At 53.4% G+C, this 21,377-nt stretch overlaps 1 protein-coding gene across 7 annotated transcripts in view; it reads right to left on the bottom strand.

The window, feature by feature from the left end:
- Positions 1-21,377, bottom strand: part of Ptpmeg (protein tyrosine phosphatase Meg) — a 293,236-nt gene that overhangs the window by 14,746 nt on the left and 257,113 nt on the right. For all 7 annotated transcript variants that reach the window (XM_089545844.1, XM_089545850.1, XM_089545847.1 and 4 more), the window contains 2 exons: positions 3,009-3,251; positions 306-369 (listed from right to left, as the gene is read on the bottom strand). In XM_089545844.1, coding sequence (XP_089401970.1) covers positions 306-369; positions 3,009-3,251 — 307 coding nt within the window. The remainder of the gene's footprint in view (positions 1-305; positions 370-3,008; positions 3,252-21,377) is intronic.

Genomic DNA, 21,377 nt, shown 5'->3' with positions numbered 1-21,377 from the left:
ATATTCAAAATTGATCAACACCACAAAATAAATAAATTAATTAAAAAAAATCCCCTGTGCCCCTTGGTTTCTGTGGCTGTTGGCTTCTGTCATCTTTCCTTTACTGTGAGAGTCGCTACTCAAGTAATAAACAACAGTGTCCTCAACTGCGAGAAAAACGCAGTTCATAGCAAGAGAGGGCGGTACGTGCTCTCACAGTTCTGCACTAGCTCACAAACAATTGTTGAGAAGGGCTCTAGAACCAAGTGAAAAAAACAACAACAAACAAACAGAAGACCATGAGAAGACAGAGAGGGGTAGCTCACCTTGCGCCTTGACGGTGAGCACGAGCTCGCCATTGTCCTTGGGCGCCCGGATGAGCTTGACCACCTGCGAGAGCCAGAGGGCCAGGCCGGGCCTCAGACGGCGCACGTACAGCACGCACAGCCAGCGCGGCACGCAGCAGCCGCCCGCACCGGCCACGGCGGCGGCCGGAGAAGGCGGCGTCGGGACCCGACGGCTCCACGACGCGAGCACCGAGGCGACGCTGGCACGCGCGCAGTTCATGACGTCGCGAGAGCCCCGCGCGCCTCCGGCATCGCCGCCGATCCACGGCGCGGGAGCGAGGTGGGAGCGGCCGGAGGACGCCCGAGCCGACGCGCCGCGCACGCGAGCAGCGCGCGCGTCGTCTTTCGCCGAGGACGCCCACGCAGGTCAGCTGGACGACGGACGCCGCCGACCGAAGCACGCAGGGACGAGCGCGCGCACCCTCTCCAGCAGCGGGACACACTCGGTTCGCGCGCGCGCGCGAGCCGACGCTCGGTGTCGCTATCCTCTCTCTTCCTTCCCTCCTCGACGCCAGTGCCGCCGCCGGTCGGGCCCTTCGCGACAACGCGCGCGGTGGCGCCCTTGTGGCCTGCCCCCTCCGAGCGCGACTACGACACTCGATTTCCTCGGGGGTTGGCCGGAGAGGAAGGGGTCGCTCCACTAATGAGCGCGAACAAGGGCACTGTACTGCGCCACTGCCGCTGACCCAGGCGCGCGAAGAAGACGCGGAGGAAGCCCGCCGGAGAAGCGGCGATGAAAAAGGCACCCGCGGGGCGCTCGATAAGAGAACGGTGCTGACCACCGCTACGCCGCGGGGAGGATGGGGGCGGTGCGCCAAGGAAGGGAAGGTTACGCAATGCTCCGCCGCCGCCGTACGCGGAAGAAGAACGCGGCTTCGCGCGAAAAAAGGAAGGAAGCAAAAGGGGCGGGGGGAAGGGGGGGATTCAGCGGCCGTCGCTCTGGAGACGCCGCGGGCGGCATCGATACGCAAAGACGCAGGCAGCAGCCGAGGGAGGAGAAGGAGGGTACGCCCACCCTAAAGGTGTGGGAGCCGTGCTAGAAACACCTGCTTCTTCGCCAATATCGGCGCTCGCGCCAACGCAGCGCGAAATACTCCCCGGTTCACGACTGTTTTCGCAAGCACCGTCGGGGGCCCGAGTGGACGCTTTTGCTCGCAATCCCGGCGGCAATGTGTGCCCTTGAATAAAGCAATACAGCGCTGATTTGTTTTGGCAGATTGGAACCCGTATTGCCCTCGGCAACAACAACAAAGCGACGCTGGCGCGAAAAACTAAGGCGAAAGAATTGCACTGGTTCACCAAGGTTCGCGCGGTCAACGTTAGTGAGCTGAATGGTTTACGGAGGTTTAAAAAGCGACTCAGGCTATGGGGACGCCGTAGTGACGGGCTGCGAAAATTTCGACCACCCGGGATTCTTTAACGTGCACTGACATCGCACAGCACACGGGCCTCTAGAATTTCGCCTCCATCGAAATTCGACCGATGCGGCTCGGATCGAACTCGCGTCTTTCGAGTCAGCAGCCGAACGCTATAACCACTGGGCCACCGCGGGAGCAACTGCGCTCGTCTGAACGGCAACGTGCGGTAGACTACACAGCATGATAAACGGATGCACAGGACAAGAATATACACGACGCTATTCAGAGAGCGCGTCTCCTGCGCAGTGCGCTTAAGATGCGTTGCCGTACCAAATCACAACACAGTCGTCTCTGCTGCTGCTGCTACGTTTCGACAAAGTGCGGCCAGTCCTGTCGGCGCGCGCTCCTGTCTGATGTGTCAGCCCCTCGCATCGCGGCGTTTAAGATAAGGCCCTTGGTCCGCCGCGCACCACTCCCACGCCCCCACTTCGTCTACACCTGGGGCTGCCGAAAAGGCGCCGCGGAGCGGGAATCGATGCCGCCACAGAGCGTGGGTCGGAACGGAGCAGCGCCCGGCCAAATCGATGGGCCAGGTGATTCACCTGGCCGCCGCCGCCGACAGAACGCCGCCACGTGCGTGGGCAGCGCTACGTAGTGTCTACCGCGGATGGTGGCTGCCATTTTGGGCGCTGAGCCGCTATAACCCTTCGCCGGGGCTCACCAGACATCATCTCGTTCCTCTGACAAGACTAGTAAATGCTGCTTTTGTACTGTTAATATAAGGCTATTTTTTTAAACAGCCCATTGGTCTATTTTTAGACACATTTGACGAAAATAGTAGTTATTTTCGTCAACGGTATGAAAACTGCACCGGTGAGATATTAAAAAAAAAAAAAACGCGCGATGACAACAACACTGCCAATTAAAAAACAGCACAAAACAAGCAATGATTCTCCATTTTTCACAACTGAAATATGATTAATATCACACGCAAGCTATTTCCTTATTACTGCACCCCAACCCGTCAACTCGGAGAGGCCGTAACGACATCAATCGACCTGTGAGCCTGCGATGTTTTTTTTTTTCTTCTGACTGACCGTAAACCCATGATAGAGCGTTTTAGCTTAGCCGAGACGTGTTCACGTAGACTTACACTAGACCACGGGACGCCTGCTCCACCCGCGCAGAGGCAAGTGCTTCGTGCACGTCCATGGGCAGCAGGCACCCCGTTATCTACGTGGTACTACTGTCCCCGTTACGCTAACACTCTCTAATCAGAAAATCTCCGCAGCATGCGACACAAGTGTGACCGAGCCTACCACACCTGTTCGTGCGAGAGTCCGGCCACGTCTCGTCCGTTGATGAGCAGCAGCTGGTCGCCCTCGCGCAGCCTCGGCGAGCACGTGTCGGCGGGCGTGTGGGGCACCACGCGGGAGACCAGGATGGGCAGGCTCTGGTCGGCGCCCCCCTTCACGTTGAAGCCAAACCGGCCCTCGGCGTCGGCACGCATGCAGACGCGCACCGCCGGAGGGCCCTCGTCCGGACCCGCACCCGCCGAGCCGTTGGCCTGCACAAGGGGAAAAAAAACGCATATACGTCAGGGGCGGGACACCTTCAATGAAGGGACGCTGAAGGAAAATGTACAGAGAAAGAAAAAAGAAAGAGTATTCAGCTTGTGGAGTAAATAAACGTCCAACGCATTCTGACAAAGCGTATACCCTTTCGTCACGACCTGTTCTTGAACATGCCGGTCAGCTGCATGCCAGTTTGGGATAGCTCGCGGAAAGGGCGCCACTATGCAACACAACAGACGTTCACAAACCCGAAAGGCAGCCACGAAGTGCGTATTCTCGTCTTCATAATAAAGTGGTTGTTTGTCGTGTTTGTGACTGTGGTCATAAACCACAACCAAGCTACTTTGTTCCCCGTAGAAACGGACGAAGCCAGCGGCTCGCCACACTAGCACGAATCTTGGCGTACACGGTAACAAGAGACTGGGTCGGTTGTTCGTTTCAAGCAGCGTTAGTCGAAGGACGATGACGCTTTACCCCTAGTATAGGCACGTGCAGGCTATACAGGACGTGACCGAACCCCTGGTTTGCTGCAGTTAAAAATGAATGTTGACAACAACCAAACAAAAAAGGGTATACCAAAAACGAATGGGGACGCTCCCCTGGTCACGCGTTTCGCTATGGCGGTGCATCACCAACCTGCAATGTTAGGTGCTGCCACTGGCGGGGCTTGTGAGAACCAGGTTGTTCCTCCCGAGCGACCTCTCGTGACCATCAATTAACTGAACTGCCACCTGCTACGGTGGACAGTTTGCCCACAACCCGATGGGCAGGTTGCGATGACGTCACAAGGTCACGTGACCTAGATGACCCACCTTACCAGCCAGGCCGGAGGCACCCAGCCACCCAGCTCTTCAAAGTCGCAAGAGACCGGATAAACTTCGGCGAAACCGGCGAGTGCACGCTACAGTGCTGGTGCACCAAAATCCCCAGAGAAGCAACGTAGGTGGCAGGTGTGCCAGCTAGGCCACGTGACCTTGTGACGTCATTACAACCTGAACCACACAGAGGGACTGCACAGACAACGGCTAAGCGACTGAGAGGAAGCGCTAATGCGAGCGCACCGAAACAACCTCTAGAAAGACATGGTGCGTCTGCTATGCAATAGTGCGCGTTACGTTCGGTGTGCCAAATGCAGACACTGGAAAATCTAAGTACCAACAAACGAGGAATAGAGGCGCTGAAAAACAAAAGCGCAACAATTTTTCTTTTCTTCCCAGCAACAAAGATGCTCTCATAATGCGCTGCAACAAAGACTGATCGACCCAACAAGTATAACGCACTTCACGGAGGCAAATCGAGTCACGGAAGCATACGCGGAAACGTAATGCGCTCAAGATCGCCGCGCACCTTCGAATGCAGAACTTTATGCGGGCGCAAACTCCAGTGGACTCGTCGCAAGACATAGACAAGGCAAATAGCCGGGTTTAAGCCATTACCTGAGAGACAATACCATTCCCAGCAGGGCTCATCACCACAGGAGCTGCAGCAACGGTGCTCGCAACGAATCCGACCGAAGCAAATAAAGAAACAGCAGCTTCCATCCACATCTGGCGAGCTATAGCTTCGCAAGCCAGAACGAGGGTAGAGTCGGACACCGCGATTACGCATACGCGGGAGTTGCAACAGACTCCAGAGGCCGTTCGTATACCAGAAAACGCAGCCTGGCTAGCGGAGCACCGGGATGCTCAAGATTCCGCCATCTAGAGAGGAAAAAAACAAAACAAAACAACAACGTATGCGCCATATCACCGCGTTTAAGAACGAGAGGGCCGGCTTTCCACGCACGAAGCCACCCTCGACGGAAGGAATATACGAGCCAGAACGCATTCCCAGCTCGTGGGAATGACGGCAGTCAGAACCACGCGATCTCGATCGCACCCACGCACGCACGGGCAGCGAGCCTGGCATTCAGGCACGGGAGCAACACTCCCGCGGTGAATGCGCGCCTTGTACGCACATAATACGCTCCTACCGGTGGCGAAGGCAGGGCAGCTCCACGGGATCACAGGGGAAAAAAAAAACAGTCACTCCACGTATACGCGGCTCCCAGTGCGCTATATATCTATATACGCAGGAAAAGAGGGGAGAGAGAGGCTATAAATTAGCGCGCCGGAGAGGCGTGTTATATACGGGCCTCTCTGACGTGAAAGGTTTCGCGGACACAACCAGCACGGCCGTGCACAGCGCATGCAGAGAAAACCCATTCTCGCGCTTCCCAGAGTCCGACGCTCAGCGCGCATGCTTTCTCCCGTCGCCGAACGCGTAACTGCCGCGGCAAGAGGTGTACGCAACCAAAACGCCTGGGAGGAGAGCCGAGAACAAGAAAGACGAAGAAGAAATGAAAGAAGAAAAGAGCCGGGAAACGACGCGGGACCATTGTGCGCGGCAGAAATACGCGAACGGCAGCAGCGGCGGCGGGGTTCGGGAGAACGGTTGCGAAAAACCGCTAATATGACAGAAAGCACGGGCAGCCGTTTCAGCGGTGATGTGTTTACGACGCAGCAACGATTATGAGGAAAGCGAAGGGCGCGCGTTAAAGAGAAGAGGGAGAAGTAGAGAGAAAGAAAGAGAGAGAGAGAGAGAGAGAGGGAATGGCACGCTGGAGAAAGCTGCGCACTCGGGCAACAAGAAAACGAGTTCCGATTAACGGCGCGGCCACGGGGCGAACGTTTTCACGGAGTTCCCCCCCCACTAAACTACTCCCGGATCGAGCAGCTCGCGCACACGATCTCAGAAACCGTCCAGTGCGAGGAAAAGCAAGGAAAAGACGAAAGGGAAAGAAAGAGAGAGAGAGACGCTCGCGAAATGCGCAGTCCTTGCACGTACACCAGAACAACGTTCCCATTAAGACCGCGCCTGCCAGAGATGTTGAGCGCGAATAAGCCCCAGTCGGAAAACGCAACGAGTGAAAATAATGAGCGGAAATGCAAGCGTTTATTATTACTAAGGCGCTTTCGACACTTAGTTTACGGTTTCGATAAAAGCCTGCATCGAAATATGGTCAGAAGGGGAAAAATTGAAAGCAGGAAAGAAGGATTTCCAGTTTCGTTTCAGAGGGAAGACATGCACAAAGAGAGAAGCCACGGTTTAGCGTAACACACACACACACACAAACACACACACACACACACACACACACACACACACACACACACACACACACACACACACACGCACACGCACACACACACACACGCACACACACACACACAGAGTGGTCCTTCCAAGCAGACGCCGACAAGAAAACGAAGCGTTTACACAGCGACCAAGCGAACATCTTCCGTTTCCCATTACAGCACACGCCCATCTTCAACGCCAAAAGCGGCAGCCCCCGAGCGGCGCAGAAGCAAAAAAAGCCTCCGCGAAGGCAAGCAAACGAGCAGCAGCAGTATCACGAATGCGGCAGCGCCGAGAGAAAAGCGGGCTATTTACGACGAAGACGGCAAAGACCCAAGTCGCTCTCTCGGAGGAACGATGAACGGGAAGAGAACGATTAACGGTGCTTATGCGCGAGCCGCTGCTTCTGCGGCTGCTAAACGGGGAAATTAGATGGAAAAGACGAGACGGGAGGATAAGAGAGAAGAGGGTGAATCAAGGGGGCTTCCGCAGCACACGTATACATGCACGGACACTTAATACGCCGGCTTCGGCGCGCGCACTTCAGGAAGCAGAAAAAGGGGGCATTCAGAAGCACGCAGCTCCTCCGTCTATCAATAAGCGGGACGCCCGAGAATGGAGAGCATTCGTGACGCGGCACAAAAGAGAGAGAAGCGAGCGTGCAGCGGGGAGCACATGGGAAGCAAGCAAGCGCTAATACGCGCAAGTCCGATTAATGTGACACGTGTAGACACAAGACACACACGGCGCAGATGAACGTTTTTTTCTTGTACTGCCCGCGTAATGCCGCCAGCAAGACTACGCGAGCTCCGAGCGTGCGGCGCCGTGCACGCCTGTACTTTTTAAGACCAGCGTATACTTTCAACAGCTATACGGTAATATACAGGCATTATCGCCATAAACTGAAATGCAGACATATGACAGGTGGGTAAATGACGTGCAGAACGTTAAGCAGCTGGCTGCCAACTGATACCGCACCAGAGTATCATGTAAGAGGTGTTCTCGATGCCAGACACGCACAAAACATAATGTGCAAAGTTCTGACGACAGAAAGAGCCGACCCGCGAACAGGGGTGTGTGCATAAAAGGAAGCCAAGAAAATTACCACGAAGAATAGTACAGGGCACCATTCATTTCATGGTTTGGTTTAGATATAGCCGTCATCCTGTTTAACACAGCATGTGCAAATGAAAATGTAAAATCTCATCCCTTATGTAATACCCCAGTCATGGGGCCTTTAAGGAAATAAAATGAAATGAAAGGTGTCTCTCCACAAGCCGAATGCCCATCCTTTCATACCGACGATTGATCTGATCAGACGTCTACTTTTTTTGCCCATAAACGTTTAACTTTCGGACAGTGGGCAGTCAAGAGGGCAGTAACTAAACCAAACCAATCCCGTCCCCCTCCGGACATTGGCAGCACTGAGCCCAAGTTTCCATTCATTTAACACAAAGGTGCTCATGACCCGGAGTCGTTGCCTGCGTCGAGAAACGTACTCCAAATAAACCACCACTCGGGGGCGGATCCTTTGTTTGTCGAGACTCATTAAAACGGAGCTCCGGATATAGAGTCGCACACTTCCCGCTGCCGGACGCTCCGGCGCAGAGGAGACACGTTCCGACGCGGAAGGAAACAGCCTCGCGTAGCCCACGCGATATACGCTTATTCCGCGAACGGCGGCGGAAGCCCGAGTCCGGGCTGGTCCGGGGCGCGTCAAGTCGTTAAAGAAATCTCCAAGAAGAAAAGGGACCGCCAAAAATGGCTCGGCAGCACGCTCCGCGCCATTCTCACAAAGAGCTCGGCGCAGAGGACAAAAATAAATAAATAAACGGGCTCGAAGAAGTTCCCGGAACGAAGCGGCGCGCTGTTCCGCGTTCCAGCTTACGTACACTACACCACAAGACGCGGCGCCAGATGTTAGGCGCGTCGGCGCGCGGGCGGAAGGAAAGAGGGGAGGGGGGGGGGGGGTTGAAACCCAGACGCCGGGCACCTTTTCTTCCACGGAAACAAACTTGAGCCGAGCGCGCGCACACACACGCGCGACCTTTGGCGCAGCACGGGCGACACACTTTTTGGCTCGTACGCACTGTTTTTGCACTATAGCACACACACAGTTCGCCGTTTCCCCTATTCGACATGTGCGACCCAGACATCTGAAAAACATCGGAATTTAAAGCACAAGGAAAACTTAAGCTCGCGGCGCCTCCTTTTGAACAGAGGCTAAGTGGAAAACAGAAAAAAAAAGTAAAGCAAGGGGCGAGGGGCCGACAACGGCCACGGACCTTGGCCGACGAGTGCGCCCATATACTGCTGGCCAGAAATGACCAGTTTTAGTATGGACTGGCGCGCTGCAGAACCCAAAAGACCACGCGTTCAGTAAATCTCAAACTCAGTAGTCACACGCATAAACGCCCGCAACCTTTTTCAGAGGGGAATGACTCGGAATAAGCCGTCGCAATACGCACACGTCTCTTGCGAGGAGGACGAAAGGCCATTGCTGCGTGCTGCGAGTACCGTTCGAACGCATGCAGTGTCCCTCGACCACCGGCAGCGAGTCTTCCGAGCAGTCTTCCAGCCGAGTTCTCTCCGCTCGAACCTTGGCCACAGGTGTACACAAAATGGCGCGATGACTCGAGATCCTCGGTTCGTATTCCACGCAATCACTCCACCATCGCCTCCATCTCCTTCGCTCAACAGTCGCAGGCACAGAAGCATCTTCGCCACAGGCGTGTGTACACCGGCAGGTTTTGCGTCCAAACATGCCAGTACGTCAATTCAACGCGGTGCAGTCGCACGGAGAAGTTGTCCTCGTCGGGTTTTGCCATGGTGTCAGAAAGGCTTTTGCAACGCGACCATCTAGAGGGCAGCTGGCGACGTGCTGCCGAGCTTGGACGACGACGCGTACCGTGTATCTCGCACCAGTTCCCGCTAATTGAGAGGCGCCGGAAAGTGCTCCAGAAAGCAGAGCTAGAGAGCGCGTTCGCCGAAAGACGAGGCACTGACTTCAGATAATACGAGAACAGAAGAAGGCGGCGACGGAGGCCACGCAACGGCTCGCGATAGAGCTCATCAGTTCTCGGAACGGCTACGCCGGAGTGGTCATCGGTCATCGAGAGGACAAGGGCAGTGCGGCCGACGGGGAACAGGGACCAGCTCTACAATTTGCGCGATCAGAACAGATGAGAGTAAATGCAGAGTTCGTAATAAAACTAGCTTGTAGTTCAGCCAGCCGGCATACCGCCTTCCGTTAGTTCGTGTGCGTCTTGCCGAGACTGAAAGCGCGGTCCACGACCCATAGATGACATCCGTGGCGCGCCCCTCTAGTGGTCGCCTGTCGCAAATACAAGGAGGCGTAACCATTGTAACCGGCTGATCACTGGCCGCTTGGGCATGCCTTAGAGTTACAGCTAAGAGCGATACAGGTAAGCGTGGGCCATCAGTGGTCAAACCTGCCGCAGCACGTTATCAGCACTGCACTTGACACACTGAATCAAATACGCTTGTGAACCAGACCGCGTGCACATCTGCTTCTGCTTAGGAGACGCACTGAGCTTGATTATTGCCGTTGGTCGAGAAAATGCCGTTCCGGGAAGAACAGCTGCAGCGAACTCCTCAACCTGCCTCGCGAGACATGCACTGCGAAAACGGTGTCGACGATGCCACGGGCATGCGCAATATGTTACTGGAAAAGGACCCGACATATATGGATCCGATTTGACAGCACATGAGAAAACAGCTGCTGTATTTTTCCAGCGCCATTACCAGGTCGCATGTGGGCCCGAATATGCAAAGATGCGAAGAACCAAGCTCAAATCAAGCAGTCAACGGGAATGCGATCAAAGCCTGATAACCCGCTCGCTATGGCAAGGCGCTCATAGGTCTCGGCTACATGAATGCGAAGTCGACTCCAGGCAACTTTGAGGGAAAGAGTAGGTTTTCACAAGGAAAGCCACGACTCGTCCTCTATTCTCTTCCTCGACGTATTTGCACTTTCTCCCAAAAAGTGGACTGGAGCCGACTTCTGTCGTATTCACGTAAACGCGGCTATAGGTGTGGTGCGAACAGACTGTGTCGCATACCACAAGCGCAACAATCGGTGGGCGAACGATGTCTGACTACTGCCTCGTACTACAGCGGCTCAGTTCCCGCCTGCTGCAACCTGTTACCTCTTCGGTTACGACACTTTCGAGCCCGGCACGGCGCAGAACTAGCTCACGCAACGCACTATAATACATCGCTCTTCGTAACAAACATTGCTCTCAAGCGGAACAATGCTCAATTAACGTGTACCGAGCGCACCGACTGATGCACAAACGTGCGCGGTATACGTCATATAGACGACAAACGCTTCTTTCTGGTTTGGTTTATGGGGTTTAACGTCCCAAAGCCACTAAGGCTATGAGAGACGCCGTAGTGGAGGGCTCCGGAAATTTCGACCACCTGGGGTTCGAAATTTCCGGAACCCTTCACTACGGCGTCTCCGTGCTACAATAACCGCAGACAGCCAGATAGCTGTAAACAAATCCCCGCCATCGGAGCAGCATTACACTCCACGCTGCAAGGTGTGGAAAGGTGCACCAAAAGTCTATTCCAAAGCCACGTAGGCCTAAGTCGCAGGTCAATCGCGCACTTGTACAGCGCCCCTCAGAAAAACAGGAGCTTATGGAGTATTCCAATCGGTGATCGAAGGGCGAGCTCGAACAGGCGATTTGTAATCAGATCCAGAGCTCTGATTGGACTGCGACCGCATGGTCCCTAGACTCCCTAGACATCTTGCTCCTTCGAGGATTCGGAGAGCTGCTCTAGATCGCCGTCCGGAATCCGCCATTAGTGCTTCGTTCTGACCGCAGAGCACAGTCACAACCACCCGCAGCCACGCGTTCGCCATTAATCGCAGCCCGAGGACAGTTTCGCCCTTCAGGTCTTTCGGCTGGCCGGCGCACGTCGACGAAGCCGGCTTTCAGGGACGCGGAGAACGAGGGGGGTCGGTGAGAGAGGGGGATACGAGGGACCGCATCCTTCTCTCCCAACTTCTCCGCGCCACTATCTCTCTCTTTTTCCGCGAATCGTAAGCATCCTCGCCGCTGCCGCTGCCATCGGGTCCGTGCGCGGCATCAATCATGGCACGCCGCCGTCGCGTCAATCATGAACAAGGATGCGCCGAGAGGCGCACAATGGCTGCAGTGACGGGGACGGATAGCGCGAAACGCTTTCGGTCTCGGTCGAGGTTACACGAGTTCGACGCCGAGGAAGTCGGTGGGCGCGGCGCAGCGGAGCGAGATGCCCGTTCGACGAAATCGATGAGATTTTTTCTTGCGCAAATAAAGCTGTTCTCACCCATCCGGACGCAAAATAACTTTACTCCGTGCGGTGCAACGCTCATTACGGCACATTTAGCGATACACAGCACAAGGACAGCAAAAAGGGTCTTAACGCGGCTGCACGATTTTACTGTTTTGACGCGGCACCAAGAAACATTAATGACGGGCTATGACGCCGATTTCATGTCCTATGTGTGAGGGTGACATATGACTATCCGATGAGGCTGAATTGACAGTCGACGTATTGACAGTGTTGCCTACGTTAATTGCATTAAAAAGGCCTCCGAGTGGGATCTGAAAATTGAAAAACAAAAAATGCAAAACGGCGGAACCGTGTCTTACTCGTACAGATCTACACTTCGATGGAAGTGAAATGCTAGAGAACCAAACACTGTGCGATGCTATTGCACGTTAAAGAAAGTCAGGCGGTCTAACTAATCCGGAACCCTCCACTACAGCGTCCCACTCAGCCAGAGTCGCTTTGGGAGGTTAAACACCAAAAAAACCGAACCAAAACATCTGTTTAGGGAGTTTGGACCTTTTTCTTCGCCAAGACGCCTGTCACGCTCGTCCGAGCTCTTTCTTCTGGCTTCCCTTACCTTCGCTCGGTGAAAATAAAGGTGATTCTATCGCATTGCATTGTTGTACGAGAAGCGCCGTCCCGCATAAGAAACCGACTGCTTCAATCGTCGAGCCAAATCAAGCGAAAAGAAGGTGAACTAAAAACGGCACCGCGACACGGCATTCACCAGAGCTCACTGAAGAACAATGCTAACGGCGAAGTTAACTGCCCACACAGACGCAGATACTACGCGCTCACGGCGCACACACGGAACGATTTAGTTCGTACAGCGAGTCCACACGTACGTACAGTCTTTGCGAAAAGTAACCAGGCTGCATGGTTTGCTTCTCATCCGTATAGTAGAGCCCTCACGGCTTCCCTAAAGATCAAAAAGTTCTTTGAAGGTGAGGGCAGGGGTTCTCTTTACCATACAGATATTTAGAGCTTGAGGGCTGGCATAATAGCTTTAATACACGACTGAGAAGCAAACTATGCAGCCTGGTTACTTTTGGCAAAGACTGTACAGTACATGTCAGCACAGACAGCACTAGACAATGACATCGTTTTACGGGCAGTTAGTGTTGCCGCAAAATATTCAGCGCCTCTAGACGGTAAGTGAAGGCACGCACAGTGCGTCCCTGTAATGCATGAGCTGGCTATATGGACCGAGAATATTCGGCACAGACTTTAGAGAGTTTTCTGTCCAGGCAGCAGAGCGCATCACAGATTTCGCCTGGGCGCGGGAGACAGTGCGATCTCTTACTCTGACTCTCCGTAGAAGCATGCCACACTCTGAACGGAAATGAGTAAAAGGGGGAGTACGCTGCCTTCTAGCACACTCCCTTTGGCAAACGGGAGTGCGCCAGAGGAGCGCTTACTCCCTCTTTAGTCCCATATAGGCGTATTTGTCTTGACAGTGGACCAACGCTTCCAATACTTTACATAAAAAAGCCCCTGAAAGGTGTGCTTCGGCGCAGTCTCCGCATAATCGCGCCAACTGGCCCGGCTGACGCTGATGGGAACGTCCGCAGTCTATGTTTGAAAAGAACCAAAATGTTACGTTCGTCGCCTAGCGAAAGAAGGATGAGGCGTACAACTCTTTTCATTCCTGGTGTTCCGCGCGCGCTATGACACCAACTGTTGAGTGTCCTTCGAATGCGGAAATGACTTGTTGGTGTTACGATGTCACCACGTATTTTCCGCACATTTTTGCTCTCTGCCCTGTCACCGTTTGGTCCACTGCTCTCATTTGCTCGTAATTGCATTGTATACCGTTCCCGCTTCCGCAACTCTAGCATGAGTTCCGGGTGTCTGCCGCGAAAGCAATACCTGATAACGAACTCTGACTTATATTGCATTCCTCGCACACGCTTCCCCGCCTAACTATCCTGCTAGTAGAATTTGCCATTCATCACTACGAACACAGCCCAATCGGTTCGCCAGAAACGGTCGTGCACATACATTCGGCGACTCTGTACGAATAATATGCGGCTTTGTAGGTATCTGGGCGCCCGGGAGACCGTGAAATATTTCACGGCCCCACAAGCACACCAGGCGCGTGCGCATGTATACACACGGCAAACACGTGGGCGGGCGCGGCTGCGGCCAGCCAGCCGCAAAGCCATTCAGGCGCGACCACCGAATTTTCGCCCCAGAACGCGGGCGCAGCTAGGCTTCGAACCGACGCCCCCGTCATGATGCAGGACGCCCATCTACGGCTAGAGGGAAAAAGAAAAAAAAAGGAACGAAAAAACGGGAAGCAGCAGAGACTCGTCCAGGCGCATGGCGCGAACCAGGACGCGGAAAGCTCGGGGGAGTGGCTCGCGACGAAGGGCCACACTTGAGCCAGATGCACGAGCACGCCGACCCGTTACTAACACGCACCAAGAAAGAATGCGGCGCGGAGAGAAAAACAAACAGACAAACACCGTGATCGAAGTGACACGAGTCGATTACACGCTCGCTCGCCACCATTCCCCCCCCCCCCCTCCCCCTCTTTTTGCCGCCAGCTTCGCGTTGCAGTCTCGGAGGCGGCAACCGAGACCGGCCCGTCGCCGTGACGCCAATCACCATGTTATAGGAGGAGACGAAAAAAAAAGAAAAGGAAAGGGCGACGTTGCGCGAAAAAATGCCTATAAAATAAAAGAAGAACAAAATTGAGGCGAATCACGCGCGGCCGCACTTTGCGCCAGCTTTGTACGCAGTACGTTCGTTTCGTACAGCGCCCCTCTTTTATTTCTTCGTTTTACGTCGTTCACCGAGGCACTCAAAGTAGCGCGGCCTTTCCAACTCTTTTTTTCTGTCTTCCTTTATTGCTCCCCGCTTCCTCCGCAGACTTCGCCCGGCCGGCGCCAAGCGACGGAGGAGAGACGGCGCACTGAAACGCCCTGCGCTTGTAACTGGGTCGGGACCGCGACGACGACGAGGCGATAACGGCGTGGCCGCTGCTCCGGTGCGACGGCGGCGAGATGGAGAGAGAATAAATATAAATAAAAAAAACGCCCCGCGGGCATCGCCACGGCCGAGACACACGGCGGCGCCCACTCGTCGCTCACAGGGCGGGCGGCCTGAGCGCAGTATTCTCAGCAGCGCCCAACCAATAAACGGCCGGCTCAAAATAAGGCAACGTCGCTATGTGTACCGCGTCACAGAGTTAATGACAGCACACACACGCGCCAACAGATATAATTTTTGGAGCACGGTCTCTAGTCATTAATTTTTCTCACACACACAACGCCTGAAATAATTAGAGGCCCCGTCTCTCGCTAGAACTCCACTAGAATGCAGTACGCACCCTTTCACTACCCCCTGGAGTGCTCGGCTTCATTCGGAATCAGCGGATTGCCGACAAGGCCCTATAGCGAAGAAAGAGCTCCTTTCCAAAACCCGACCGAATGTTTACGTGCAGCTCAAGATTTGCTTCACCACACATACGCGACACTAAGAGCAAACTTTAGCGTCCATGCCACTATTTTTCTCTTCTGATAAGAAAAGAAAGGATAAAAAACATCAGGAAACGGACAAAGCGAGAAGTCGAGCGCCGCATTCCATTGCTCGAAGCGCACACAACTGTGCAAGGAAATACACGCGGGTGTCTGTCGTGTCCAGTCCACTGTCACGCGACAGCAACTGCGTTTTCCACCGCCGACGTGACCGCTGCGCCAGCAGCATAACATATGTCTCACACGTGCCCTCCTATCAGGCAATGCCTACATAGAACTACGGCGTAAAACGCTTCTACTCGTATATTCAACATTCTTGGTCAAGGACGCGGGGAGAACGCTACCGCAAATATATTGCAGAAATACGATACGGACAACACAGTGCCGTGGCTCGCCTTGGCGAAAATAAGCGCACTACATTCAAGTGCGCTATCACATCTTTGTCTGAAGCCTGCTTGCTTCTTGACCTTGAAAATCGACAGCCGATCGAACCGAAACCGAAGTGAAAACCGCACTTCTAGCGCACCTAATTAGCATTTGGCCTAAACATGCTAAATCTAAATTTTCCGTCATTTTTTGAAACAGGCAACGTCATCCCCCCCCCCCCCCCCCCAATCGACCCGTTGCGTTGAGCAAAAAGAAAAATAAAGGTAAAAAAAAACTCACTCTATTGTTTACGTCTATGGGATCGCCGGCGACGGAGACCACCATCACAACCAAAGATAATTCTCCGAATTCACGCAATCACGCAGTATGTTAACGCTTGGAATCAGGTGCACTGCGTTCCTGAGAGCACGTCGACACAGCACTTGGTCGCCGTGGCTGCAACGACGACACGGAAGCACTCCCTCCCGGTCGGGGCAACAACAGAAGAGAAGCCACAATCGTCGCGAGGCGACGCGAATCGGATATGCTTGAGTGAGCAACGTCCGTCCGCTAGAAGCTGAGCGCCGATACCGAGGATTGCGAAACGACGCGGTAAACGTCAAAACACGCCGGCGTGTCGTCACGAGTTGGCACGCCGTCAGACAAAAGGAGTACCGAAATCGGGTTTCTTCAGGAAGAGGAAATCGCGCTGAAACGGGGACTGCCCAGCAGAACAATGCGCATAGCTCACTCCACGCACGAGGCTGTGTCGGCAAGATAACAGCATACAGAGACACAGTATTCAAGATGATGAACGGCTTACAGATAAAGCCAACGAACGCCAGCACAAAGCTTTAAGAATTCGCCCAACGCCTCTGTTATTACAATAGACGGCATCGATATTTTTTTTCTTGCACCGACATACCTACTGTTCCCTTCTAGCAGGCTGTTTTTACCGGAAGAAAAATTCTTTTCGAGGGGGTATAAGCGTGAGCTAGAAGGTAGCTTTTTATTTTTCTCGTGCACTCTTAGAAAAAAAGGTAGTGAAAACGTAGTAACGGCTGCTGTTACAACCTTTTTTTAACCCTTACTACCTATGTACTATGTTGCTACGACCTTGTTACTACCTCGAAAGAAAATTAAGCGGTAACAAGGTAGTAACTTCTGCTGTAACTACGTTTTTTGGCAGTTACTACACTTGTACTACCTCATTATAACCCTGGTAGTACCCATTACTACCTTGAACTGGAAATGGATGACCGGAATATGCACATGTATGTATACTAACATTCCCGGTGACATTGCTACACAATGTTGACATTGCTACACAATGTCTCATGCTTTTATATAGTGAAAAGGGTTTCCTAAATGCAGCAAATCTAACAAAATTGCCAGTGCTGTTTTTTTTTTTTAATACAATATATACGCAGCACGTATGTGTTCCATTATTTAGTTTGATTTCTTAATTGCACTCTTTCACCAACCCCAAGCTATTGTGCCTGACTTGTGCTCATTTTTCCTTCTGGTTTACTACAAGATGCATCCATGATCAATGTTTTCTCTCCAGAGGTAGTAAAGGTTACTACTTTGCAGTTACTACGTACAATTACTACATAGGTAGTCATATATGTGACGGTTATTGCTACCCCAAAATGTAGTAACCTCAACTACCTTTTTTTTTAGAGTGTGGCATAATCCCGCGGTACATATAGAGAAAAAAAAAAACTTTTTTCTTCGCAAATCAATACAGCCTAACGACATTACATCTTCCGCAAGACCGCAAAAACCGGAAGACGCCACTGTGGGCGTACGGCATATAGACCGACGCGTTGAGAAGGCATACGAACACTATGTCCGCAGCAGCTCCTCCTCCAAGCGACGTATTCAAGATCACAACGAAAGCAGCTGACGAGCAGAACTGTGAGCTCCTCTCCAATCAGACCTCGAAACTACAGCAACATAACGACCAACGGACTTTTAGCAGCTTTGTTAAACCCCCAACATATGCGTCAGACCTTCTCTATTTAGGAAAAAAAAAAAAAACCTAAAAAAAAAACCCATAGCGTTAGATGACCTAAAAGCTCAGCTAGAAAAAGAACTGTCGCAAGCGAGCGAAGCGTGATTTAATTCACACCACGAGCGATATCAGCGCCACTTCAAAAGGCGCGGTTAGCCGCGGCCGTGCAACGCCGGGCCACGGAGCGAGCCATCGACGTCGTTAGAGCCCAACAGCTGCTGACCGCCTCAGGCCAAAAATACCTCTGCCTCTCTTTTCTGAAATGAAGTTCATCCATTCATCAAGCGTAGAGTTTCGGCCCAGTTCATGACACCTCCTAACGGAAATAAAAACAAGAATAACAAACCATAGCCGAAGAGAAGAGTATGAGGGCAACCCGCCTGATAGAAGAAAGGCACGGAGAACAGAAGACAGATAATGCGGTCGGTGTTTCCGTTCTCTTATAGACGCGAAGAAAAGACCAGAGGCCAAACGGGACACACAAGATTTCGGCAGCGGACGCACATAAAGGCACCTGCCTCCGCCGCAGCGTACCTTGGACGACATCAGCGGAGGACGCGAGAGCGGCTTGGCCGAAGACGGCGGTCCTCCGCCCCTGGCGGCCGAGGGACGCCGGCGCTGGTCCGCGGACTCGCTGTTGCCCATGGGGCCGCCATCACTCTTCTTCCTCCGGCCTGCCGCTTGGCCGTCTTCCTCTTCATCCTCAGCTCCGTTGCCGAGGCCCCTGCGCTCCCACCACCAGCAGCGCAGCGAGCTGCAACGCTCCAGGCCCCGAGGCTGCTTAGCAAGAGCCGAGCGCGGCTCCGGACGCTGACGACGGCAGTAGGAAGAAGAGCGCCTCAGAGCGACGCCCATCACGGAGGCTTCTTCGGCGGCCGCCCAGCTCAACCGCACACCAGGGTCCGGACGCCGGTGGTGGGCCATCGCGTGTCCTGAACCCAGCACCGGCGGACGGCGCAGACACGCACCCACACAAACACAACACGTCGCCGTCTACGCGTACGCCTTCTGCGAAGCGAGTCCGACGGGCAGTTGCAAGAGGCGGCAGGCGTGCCCACGCGGTTTAATTGCGAATGCCGCCATCGCTCGATCGAATGTCAGTCAATGCCGGCAACAGCTCTCTGTCCTTGCGTCGGTCTCTGAGACTGTTTACGGTTGGGGACGTGTGTCCTTGAGGAACAGCAGCAGCAGCAGCAGCAGCAGCAGCAACGGCTAGAGCTTTCTGGAGTCCGACTTCAACGAGGGGCGTCCGCGAACGATCGTGAAGACGAGCATCTCGGACAGTGCGGCTAGAGTTGAACACTGTCCCCTCACCTCGAAAAAAACACCTGACCGGCGCGCGCCCGCCAAGAAACGCGGGCGAAAGCGCGCGACTTCTTCGGTCCGAGAGAAGACGGCGAAGACAAGAGACCGACGACGCGGCGCGATACGCGATGATGGAGGCCCGCCGCGCGTTATCTATACGGCAGCAGGGGGGCCTGCAACACGCGGCCGATAGTAGAAGTGCACCAAAAGAAGGCCATTCGGCCCCTATCGCGCCCGGCCGGCGTCGTAAACGCGCGACGGACGGTCTTTTTTTTTTTACGGCCAGCGAAACGAGGCCCAGCGGCGACAGGTGTGCGCACAGGGCGAAGCTCCTAAGAGTGGGCTCGCACGTGTCGAGCGCAGAGATTGCGTTAAGATCGTGCAAAACGGTGTTTGCTTTTACGTGTGCTCACGATACTTGCAGTGAGAGATTACTTCTCAACCCGCGGATACAACGAGCGGTTTCACGACTCTGCAGGCTTGTCCGAGTGTGTCGATCTTTCTACAAGGACTCGACGGTCTTGGCGGCATTCAGGGGTGTGACGGCCAAACCAGGTTTTGGAGGAGCTCTTGGAACAAAAAGAAAAAGAAAATGCTTTCTTGAGCGGTTAAGGAGCAGAAAATGAGCGTTCTGGAGCAGCTATGGAGCATGAATATAATAATTTTGCATCAGCGTTTGAAGCAGCTAAAGAGTAGGGACACAGCGAATTTTCGTTGCAACAAACTCGTGCGTCTCTCAGAAGCGGTGCGATGGAAAGCTTTCGTGCAAAAGAAAAAATAATAATAAGTGCTGCGTTAATCACCGTTTGAGTCGAAAGGTTTTCGCGACGAGGTTCAGATACATGAAAATCTGGCGTGCGAAAATTCTAAACAAGTGACATCAGCCAGAAGTTGGCACGGTCCGTGAGTCACGCTGCATACTCTGCCACGATCAAACCAGCTTTCACGCTCACACTTTGCAAAAAGTGTCTCTCACCGCCACTCTGCACTGCATGCAGAGTACTTCAGACGGTCCTGGACAACCGCATACGTTCCTGGCTATGAAGCTGGTCGAGGACAGAGTCCGCTTCCAAGAAAAATTATGGCTGGGCGGACAGAGAAAAGAGGAAGGGAAAAAGAAGCGAGTGCCTGTGCCCCGTGATTCAGGTTTGTTTTTTTCAGGACGAGAGCCTAGGAATGTGCAAGTTGTATCAAATTTTTGGTTTCGAATCAAATATTTTCTAATAATTTAGAACATATGTAAACACAAAAACGCAGTTAGCGTAAAAAAAAAGCGCTTTTCAGAAAAGAAAACAGCCGTGAAAACTGATCACTGCGGTCAGTGAAAATGTTTGCGCGACAAAGCTCACGACAATGCTCAGCTGCTCTTATGCATTGATTCTTGAAACAGTGTGAGGTGGCGAGGTATTTCCTCACTGGCGGAGTGACGTCAAGGGCTTCTATCGGAGCGGCAGGGCGAAGCGCGACACCGTACCTCGGGAAACAAAGAGCGGAAACTTGGGATTACCACGCAAGCGAGACCATTCCTTTCGCATCTGCTCGCGACTCCCAAAGGCAGAGCGCCGATTGTGGAATGCAATCCCACCCAGTGTGCACCGTTCTCTCGACAGGACACTGCCCAACCTTCGCATATCGGTCTCGCAGCACTGATACCCCATGAAATGGGCGAAAACGCGCCGCCACAAACCGAAGGCGCAAATACGAAACTATACGCCGCGAGATGCAAGCACGCGAATCACGCTCTAAGAGTTGCAATTGCGCGGAGCTGGCTCCGAAGATTTTTGTCTTTGTGATCCACATTTTTTCTTGTCCCTTGCGGCTTCAAACACAGTTCCTGGGCTCTGATGTAGGAAAACTGTGCGTAGGAATAAAGCAGTCGACTCGAACCGACCGTGGGAACGCTTGCATGTCGCATGCTTTGCCTGTTCGGTGATCTTCGCAATACGTGTATCCGCGCGCGCCGCGCGACCGCGCCAGTCAAGACCGGCTCTCGACTACGGTGCTGATTTGACGAAAGAGGAGCAAATTGACTGGTGTGACTAGTGTGAGATGGTGCAACTAGCGAACGCCGTCTGGTATCCGCGATGGCCAGCCGAAAATTCAGATAAACAAAAAATTACGTAAGTCCAGAATATTCCGAAGGGTTGAACGCATAGCAAGCGGTATTCGCAAACTATTCAAAATTTCTAATATTCACTCGCTACTACGAAAGCCTGAAGTTTGTACATAAAGCGCAAAAAATCGCGTCGGGCTCGCGTGGGCCTTCGGCGGAGCATGGCGCAGAAAATCGCATTTGTATCAAAATGGCGCAATTGGCGCAGCTGTACCACCCAGCAGACAGACATTGCGCGGATAATCCAATTCGCATACCACGAAAAAAATAACACCATAGCTACACTCAATACACAATGGTCGGCTCTTGCGCATTCGTTGAAAGCCGTTTCCGAAGTCCGCAGTGTCGATGATTTTTTTTTTTTTTTTTTTTC

The sequence above is a fragment of the Amblyomma mixtum genome, chromosome 5 (assembly GCF_055824585.1).
Source record: "Amblyomma mixtum isolate Tamu chromosome 5, ASM5582458v1, whole genome shotgun sequence".
NCBI classification, from domain to species: Eukaryota; Metazoa; Arthropoda; class Arachnida; order Ixodida; family Ixodidae; genus Amblyomma; species Amblyomma mixtum.
Note: the sequence above shows the minus strand (reverse complement) of the source record. Positions and strands in the feature narration are given on the sequence as shown.